Source organism: Branchiostoma lanceolatum, chromosome 2, assembly GCF_035083965.1.
Source record: "Branchiostoma lanceolatum isolate klBraLanc5 chromosome 2, klBraLanc5.hap2, whole genome shotgun sequence".
Classification (NCBI taxonomy): Eukaryota; Metazoa; Chordata; class Leptocardii; order Amphioxiformes; family Branchiostomatidae; genus Branchiostoma; species Branchiostoma lanceolatum.
Window position 1 is genome coordinate 36208771 of NC_089723.1, and position 8883 is coordinate 36217653.

The 8883-nt window shown below is 42.4% G+C and overlaps 1 protein-coding gene across 5 annotated transcripts; it reads left to right on the forward strand.

Moving 5' to 3' along the window:
• Window positions 1-416: 416 nt before the first annotated feature.
• On the forward strand, window positions 417-8883 carry LOC136428889 (homeobox-containing protein 1-like). 5 transcript variants are annotated; one of them, XM_066418707.1, is made up of 10 exons: window positions 417-570; window positions 1347-1520; window positions 2134-2316; window positions 2580-2657; window positions 3172-3350; window positions 3748-3871; window positions 5462-5583; window positions 6020-6139; window positions 6316-6429; window positions 7901-8882. In XM_066418707.1, exons 2-10 carry the CDS (start codon window positions 1354-1356, stop codon window positions 8062-8064), a joined length of 1251 nt encoding a protein of 416 aa, XP_066274804.1. In that variant the 5' UTR covers window positions 417-570; window positions 1347-1353; the 3' UTR covers window positions 8065-8882. The 5 variants fall into 5 exon arrangements, with proteins under 5 accessions (XP_066274804.1, XP_066274807.1, XP_066274808.1 ...); XM_066418710.1 differs by having other exon boundaries at window positions 418-574; window positions 6020-6115; window positions 7901-8877; XM_066418711.1 differs by having other exon boundaries at window positions 418-574; window positions 3172-3293; window positions 7901-8875.

Genomic DNA, 8883 nt, shown 5'->3' on the forward strand with positions numbered 1-8883 from the left:
GAACGTAATGGACTCTCCCAGACGTAATCAAAGACTGGGGTTTCTGACCCAGAAAAGAAGCCTCAACACTTCGAAGTTTCCGCAAGTTGGAGGAAAAACTTCAGTGTCTAAGATAGCTGGATGAGATAGAGATGCTTAAGTTGTCCATGGAGAGACTTAAATATATGATGTTGTGGAGAATTCTCCGGAGGGAGTCTAGAGAAGAGCATATTCATGATATTGGTTGATGGTTTTAGATTTTGAACTTGTGCGAAAACGTCGTGATAAAATCTTGAAGACAATGAGTTTAGGGCTTAAAGTTTTGCCGAGTAAGTAAACTAAGTGTTGATGTATAAAGTACCCAAATCTCGGCAAACTTGAAGGAACCCCGCGGACTTGACGTTTAGTTAACTGGTCACTGACAGTAACTGGAATAGTTAATTACATATCCCAGCATGCATCATTTTCAACATGGCTGACCCAGGGTTTGGGTTCTAAACCCGCAGGTTTGGGGACCGAGTTTTGATAGTTTTACCAGTTTTGTACCAAATTTCAACGATTTCACCCAATTGGTCTTCAAGGGGGAGACACGTAGGTACGTTTTGATCATGTTTCATCATCTGTAACTGTTTTTTCCGGGAGATATGAGCGCGGAAACAGACAAAGAACCCCGGTTGTTTTTCAACCAGCGCCCCGTTTATCGTGTTATTATGCTAATTTCATTAATTTATAAGCCATCCCAGCGGCCCCGTGACTCCAACCTATTAACGTATTTGTACATGTTGGTCACGTCTGAAGCCAAGTTGATGGCAGGGAGATATTGCGAAGCAGAAAAAGCGCCTTCGTTAGGTAACTTTAGGAGACGGAACGTTGGAAATTGTTATGTCGAGCGTGGCGGGAAATTTGACTGAAGAAACGGCTACCGCAGATTACATTATCCAACTATTCCTTTGTAAAAATTTAGAAAGAATATAAAATAAGTTTTTCATGTTAAGTGCTACAAGAATCGGAATGCCACCTGCTTATTCCGGCTAACTAAAATGATATTGTTTAACCCACACCAGTAGTAACGTTACATGTGTGGGGGAAAAAAAGAAGATATTTAAGCTTTCCGGGCAGTTGCAAATGGGTGAATATCTAGCCATGATATTGACATAATGTTGTCAAATGAACATAGGCAGTTGGGCCTAGCCGATGAGGCTGATTCGGGCTTTGTCAAATCACTGTCTGATGACAAAAGTAACAATCTACTCTTTGGATTTGATTTAACCATATAAACCATGCATTGCTAATGTTATGACTTTCTTTCTTTGTTCATTTACATTTGTATACATGTAGGTTTCAAAGTTTCTGTTGGTTTGTTCCAGGTGTTGCATGATGGGAGAGCCGCGGTACACGATCGAGCAGATCGACCTTCTCCAGCGACTGCGGCGGACGGGACTCAGCAAGGACGAGATCCTGCAGGCGCTGGAGACCATGGAGAGGCTGGACCGCGAACACGGGAGCATCGTGGCACCGCCCGTACATGCGTGTTCTAACAGGTGTGTATTCAATCTGTCATCAGTTCAAAACTGCCCAAAAAATGGTGAAGATTAAGAGACCACGGAGAAGATGAATTGCAAAGACAGAAGTACATGTACATGTATTGTTGTGGCGCCAGGAACATACATGTACATGTACTAACAGACAGGTATATATGGCATCTCTTACCATCCTACCAACAGGTGCTGTAATTCTTGATTTTGCTGTCATGGTTTTCTCGGTCATTTCTTAACAGTGGATGGGATTTATAATGGTAATTCATAATCAACATCATGCCTCATCCTTCCCTACAACCCACTGTAATCACTGTATATATGGCATCCCTTACCATCCTAGCATCTACTGTTCAAAGCCTTGTTTCCAAGTTAACTCAGTAGATGGATTGAATGCAAAGCCAATAAGTATTGTTTTTGGTTTGTTTGTTTGTTTGTTTGCTTGTTTTGGTGTGTGTTCGCACTTATCTGAGTGTCAGGTTGAGGTGGCCTGGGTTAAAAAAATGTCATTTATGCAGTTGGTCATGGCTCCACTCACACAGTTAAGTCAGGTATCTATATCTAGTTCTTGAAGTAAATATATTAACTAAAGATGAAGTTAAAATGTACGTATTTTCAGGACCATGCGATGGAACCTGAAGACTGAGGGCGAGATTGTTCCAGCCGCCAGCCCTCCCGTCTCCAGTCCACAGGGGGCACTAGCAGCAAACGGAACAGCCAGCCCCATGGACCAGAGCAGGCCACACAAGGACTGCGTGTTGTCGGAGGAACAGATTCAGACTGAAGTGGAAATCATGCTCAAGTAAGAACAGTGTTTGGAAGAGTTGTTGTTCACCTTGTGGTGCCAAGTTGCACATGGATCAGCAAGTTTTCTTCCTGTTTCTGAAGCAGGGAATGTTTTTACACTACAGGGAGGGGTTGCTAGACTTTCCCCATGTGCTTTAGGCACCTCCTTGAACGTGGGACCCCCATTTTAGTCAATTTTTTTTTCCGTCATGATATGTCTTGATTCAATCTAATATCACAAATGATAAAGTTAGAATAACCTTTTACTTGTTTCCTCAGTAAAAATGTGGACTCTGTGAAGGAAGAACTGCGGTTATTTCTGTCGGAGCGTCGAATCTCACAGGGCCTGATCAGCAGGTATTTTGTTTATTTATCTATCTATTTATCTCTATTAAGACTAACCACATTTGTGAAATGACTGATATAACAGGAGACTATCACCTTTTAAGATGTAAACCCACAAACAAGTGTGGTGGGTTTGTAATCATGCTCAAAGTGTGGCTTTCCCCAAATGTGAATTCGAGCTAAAGCCGTGCCATCCGAGAGGACATTCAGTAACTGGAGCTACATGATGATGATGTACATGTATGTACTCAATTTCACTCCAGTTAGTGAAGAAATAAATGTAGGCCTAAAGTGTCTTTCCGAAGGCACAAGTTTAACATTAGAGCCTGGCAGGATTCGAACCAAGAACCTTCAGATTCTACATATAATTCAACAGCCCTAACCACCAGTTAGACTACCTTGCCACCATATAGGTGGAAAGTGGCTTTCCCATTCAATTTCCTATTGGGACCTACCAGGGTTCGAACCCAGTACCTTTAGATTCTAAGTCAACAGCCCTAACCACAAGACCACCTTGGGACCACAGGTACACGGGGATCAGCCAGTCGTACCTGTCCCAGTTCCTGACCCAGGGGCTGGACATGAGCATCATCAAGAAACGCACCCTCTTCACCTGGTACATCAGGGAAAAGTTCTCCAACTCACCTGGTAAGAAATGCACCCTCTTCACCTGGTACATCCGGGAGAAGTTCTCCAACTCACCTGGTAAGATGGCTTGTAACACCTGGTGAACAGAAACTGTAGACAAGTAAACTTTCAGTCCTTCATTAAGTATGTTTATTTCTTGCAACCAGGTGAGGGGAGCTGGAAAAGCATTGAGGAAAATGAGACACAATAAGTACTTGATATACTTCTTGATATACATGTGCCATCTTTATTCTCAAGTATTCTAAATGATGAAAAAAAAACACCTGGTTAAGATCCTTGTGGACGTTTCAAGTGACTGCCATCACTTTTCCTTATCACTAGTAGAACAAACTGGCAGAACAAGTCAATACTAGAGCATGAAATGTAACTGGAAAATATACATGTAACATTGTCGTCTATTCAAGATTGTAAGTGAAAGACAACATGCCATCTAATAATATTGTCCATCTGGCAGTGTCGGCATTAGACCTGACGTCAGCCGTGCCCAAGGCCGTGCGGGTTGCGGAGCACGTGGATGACGACCATGACTGGACGCCTCATCTTCAGTTCAGGAGCAACGTACACAGAAGGGGTCATAGGTGAGGATGCCATGGAGTCTATTGATTGATAAGGAAGAAAAATGAGGGGATGTCACCTGTTCCTGTTATTTAGAGAAATTAAAAAATGAAAGACTATGTGTATGTAATACTATGTGTGAGGTTAAACCCTGTCACACATAACTCACCATGACCTCCCGACCTTCTCCAGACCATGGCAGGAGGAGGTTTGATACCATCCCATGATTCCTCAATACACATCCAGTAATACACACCCACAGATGGCTGACTGTGGGCAAGAAGCATATAGACTTGTCATGTTGCCTTTGATATTGCAGCAACCGGTACAAGTTGAGCATAAGATTTTCTTCTCTTGAACTGTCAAAAGACTTAAGTAGTCTATGAGACTGTCTGACCTTTGTAATTTGTGCACAACTTTCTAAATTGTGTCACAAACTCCTACGGACCATTGTACAAATATTCACCACAAATTCTGTGTCCAAACTTGACCAAATTACAGTGTTTTTCTGAAAATACTGTTGATTGATGATATCATACTACTTGTGCATCAGAAAAACCAAAATGCACCAAAAAGCACTATTGGGAAAGAACAGAAAATTATGTTTGTCTACAATTATTACAAAAACAATATCAAATATGATTTTCTGTACTTTCCCATGGGTGCTTTTTGGTGCATTTTGGTTTTTCTGATGCACAAGCAGTATAGTATCATCAATCAACAGTGTTTTCAGTTTTCAGAAAAACACTGCAGTTTGGTCAAGTTTGAACACAGAATTTGTGGTGTATATTTGTACAATGGTCTGCAAGTGTTTGTGACACAATTTAGAAAGTTGTGCACAAATTACAAAGGTCAGACAGTCTCATAGACTACTTAAGTCTTTTGACAGTTCAAGAGAAGAAAATCTAATGCTCAAATTGTACCGGTTGCTGCAATATCAAAAGCAACATGAAAAGTCTATATGCTTCTTGCTCACAGTCAGCCATCTGTGGGTGTGTATTACTGGATGTGTATTGAGGGTTCATGGGATGGTATCATTTCCCCCCCTGAGACCATGGTTAGGAGTTTCAACTTTTTCAACTTAGACTACCCCAGATAACCCCGCGAGGGGCAAAGTAGGGGGGGGGGGGAGGAGGTCCCAGGCTAAGGCGGGCAGGCCTCCAGCCTGGCGCGGAAAGACTCAACGGTGGGAGCCGTAACAACTGCGCCAGGCAGGGCGTTCCACTCCGGTATGGTGCGGGAAAGTATGAATATTTGTAGGAGTCTGTTCGGGCGTAAAGTGGTTGAAATTTGAGAGTTAGTCATGAACAAGGTCATCTGTGGCTTGGAGTTACTTAGAGTCAGTGAAGTTGCCTAATGACCATTTATAGCAGCCGACTATAAATTTGAATGTCGGGAAAATCATTTTATGTTTGGATGCCATCATCGGAGTGAAGAGGAGCTAGAATAGAGTCGATTCCAGGCTACTCCCAACCCAGCACTGACCTTAGTTTGGAAGTGGTCGGGAACAAAGTTGTGGGAAAGGTCTGAATGTGTGACGGGCTAATGTTATAGGCCGGGGACAAAACTATTCTTATAGTAGATGGAATTAAAGTTGTGTCTTGTGTCCCCAGGTTCAACTGGCCCGAGGCCTGCATCACCATCATGGAGAAATACTTTGAAGAGAACCAGTACCCAGACGAGAAGAAACGAGAGGAGATCACCAACGCCTGCAACAGTGTTATACAGAAACCAGGTACAGATATACATGTAGAAGCCTCAATGTATTGTATTGTATTGTATTGTATAATTAATTGTATTTTTGCACAGCTTAAAATCACAATTTCTAGAAATATTAATACATGTAGGACGTGCTGGGATAACAGAGACCGATATGGTCTATACATGGTCTCCCCATGTCTTATTTACCAAAATTTAACGAGCTACTAGTAATAAATACTGCAACTTAATTTATTTATGTATTTATTGTTTGCTTCAGGCTAAAAGCCCAATACACACATACACACATCTAAAAAAAAAAAAACGATAATACCTACAGCACAATAACTGTTTAAAAAAACAGTATGAGGTGACCTCTCACGGCCTGCGTACAAGGTGGCAATATTGATGCCATAAACTTAAGTGCATTATCTATTGTTTAAAAATAATGAACAACCTTCTTTCCCTGCCAGGAGTGGAGCTGCCTGCCCAGATGTTGGTGAACTCGGCCCGAGTCTACAACTGGTTCGCCAACCGACGGAAGGACGTGAAGAGACGGCAGTCAGCAGGTTTGACAAGTTTTGGGGTTAAAAGTAAATCTCTTTTTTTACTTTGACTAACATTAGTTATAGCTGCTGTACATACATACATGTTCGTGAAGAAAATGTGATTGACTGCCCTGCAGCCGACTGATGGTGATGATGAGTACATCTGTTTTTTTGTGCAGTCAATTCTGAAGTATTTAACTTTGTTTTCTTCTTTGTTACAGTGCACAACACTCTGTCTCCGGTGCCAAGCAGTCAGTCCACCCCCCACCACCGAGTAGAGGATAGGGGCAACCAAAATACAGACCACCACAGTGGAAATATGCTACAGGAACAAGGTTGATATTTTATATACATGATTTACTTTTTCACTTGAGTTTCAGCAATCTCAACTTTAGAAGAAGACAGTGATGATGGATTGTTCCTTGTCTTATACTTATAGTACTCACTGTCATGAAATATAAATCAACAGTTTTTCAGAAAGCAACATGTACATGTAGATATGCAGGAGGTAACTTTTCCCTTGCTGTCTAGCAAAGTAGCCAATAAAAAATTTGTCCAGAAGAAAGGAAGGTGAAATGTAAAAAGATAAGACATCACACATGAAAAGGAAATGTTCAATTGAGTTGCAATGATTTAAAAAATAGGGTATGTATTCACTCACTCACTCACTATCCGGTTTAACGTCTTCTTGTCCCCATCATCTGGGGGTTTGACGTGCTTGCATGCTGATGGGGGAGCTTGGTGGCAGCTCGCCAGGTGCCTCTGTCCTGTGGATCTGCATCGTGTAGGTTGAGGTGGTGGAGGTCCTCCTTGATCTTGTCAATCCACTTCCTCCTTGGTCGTCCTCGTGGATTTCGGCCCTCCACAGTCATGCCAATGATTCTCTTGGGCCACCTCTCCCTGTCCATCCTTTCAAGGTGCCCATACCAGCGTAGACGTTTGGTTCTCATCACGTCCTGCACGCTGTATTGAGGCTAATTTTTGGTGTCAAGCTAAAGCCACTGTCAGACACAGCTTGCCATGGCCTCCAGATCTTCTCCAGACCATGGTTCGGAGTTAGTCATGAGCAAGGTCATCTGTGGTTGGGAGTTGGTCTGGTCAGATAACCTGCTAGTTTTTAAAAGTTGACAGTGAACTATGAATTTGAAGAAAAAAAGAGAAAAAAGGTGGGAGAGTCATATTTTGCCAGGATGCGATCAGAGGAGCAAACTGGAGCTAGAATAGGATGGATTCCAGGATACTCCCAACCCAGCACCGACCTTTGTTTCGGAGTGGTCAGGAGCAAAGTCATGGGAAAGTTCTGAATGTGTGATAGGGGCTGAACCTTAAGCCCCGGTTACACATAGTCGAACATGGTTGGGAGTGATTCAGAAGCTAGATCGGCTGGTGTTCTGCTGCGCCAGCCAAATGTTTAGAAATTTTCAAAACATTTGGCTGTGATTGGAGGTCTGGAGTGGGTTGGCCAGTAGTGGTCAGGTTGTGTTTGGGAGTCAAATTTGACTAAAATTGGTCGGACTGCTGCCGACCCTCTGCGAATCTTTGTTGGCTAGTAGTCAGGGCTGTCTCCAGCTTTCAATTTTTTTCGGCCGACTCATTGTTTGGGAGCCAATTTTCCTTGTTAAATTAGTCATATTAAGCTTCAAGATTTTCATCAATTTCATGTCATAAAGGTCCAATTTTAGGATGGCCAAGTTAAATTTCCGTCCCGGGACTGAGGGGCGGGTCATAGAGACAGCCCTGCTAGTAGTTGAGGGGCAAGTTCGGCTAAATTGTATGTCTAATCGGGGGTTTACATTCACGTTTCAGGAGAGTCGGTGCACAAAGAGTCACACCAGGATCCTGTCCAGGTTGCCGTGGAGATGGCAGCTGTCAATCATGCCATCATGGCCCTCGTCAATCAGCACAGCGATGACATGGACCAGGGGGAGGAGCAAGAGGAGGAGGAGGGGGAGGATGGGGAGTACAGCTAAGACGAGATGGGGAGGAGACCAGAAGGTTCTTCAATGATACAGTCAAACCTGCCCAAGAAGACCATGAGAAAGTGGCCATAAGATTCTATGATGATACAATGTACAGTCAAAACTGCCCAGGAAGACCACTCAGAGGACCCATAAAATCTGGTCTATGTGGACAAAGGAAAAGATTCGTAATGCCTGTGTCAATGGGAAAAAATCATTTAAGGGACCACCAAAAAAGTGGTCACACTGGCCTTTTGTAGAGGTGGTCACTTGTACAGGTTTGACTGTACAATGAATGTATCGAAAATTTGACAGGAGTAGTTGAAAGGAAAAAATGTTGTCAAGGATTTTTTTAAGGTTACAATGTAATCATGATGATATCTTTATTGCAAATCCATGCCCGGGGGCAAATTGCAATCGAAACAAAAATGTAAGTAACTGATTTTAACAGAAAAATTCTAATGATTAGTGACTGAGTGGAACTTAAGCCAGTGTAATGAATAGAATTGTGAAGAAAGATAGTACATTCTCATATACATGTAGTTGGAAAGATAATTTGTGACACTAGCTCATACGAGCCATGTTGCATTAGATTTTATACTGGTTAAGCCTTTAAAGAACAGGAGCTAGAATCACACAAACAAAACTGTTGCATAACTTGTACTTGGATGACGTGTAAGTGCAAATGGAAAAAAAGCGTGGAGATGTTATTGCCATTACCCATAGGTATTTCAAACAGTGTCCTAAATCTCTAAACCTTAGCTTTTTTTCTCAGACATTCCTAAAAGATATATTATGCAAAAATTGCGGCTTTGTGGTGAATCTATAGCC

Coding starts and splice junctions, on each gene's coding strand:
- LOC136428889 (XM_066418707.1), top strand. CDS start 1,354: ATGATGGGAGAGCCGCGGTACACGATCGAGCAGATCGACCTTCTCCAG. Junction 1,521..2,133: donor GTACATGCGTGTTCTAACAG/GTGTGTATTCAA, acceptor ACGTATTTTCAG/GACCATGCGATGGAACCTGA. Junction 3,872..5,461: donor GTACACAGAAGGGGTCATAG/GTGAGGATGCCA, acceptor TTGTGTCCCCAG/GTTCAACTGGCCCGAGGCCT.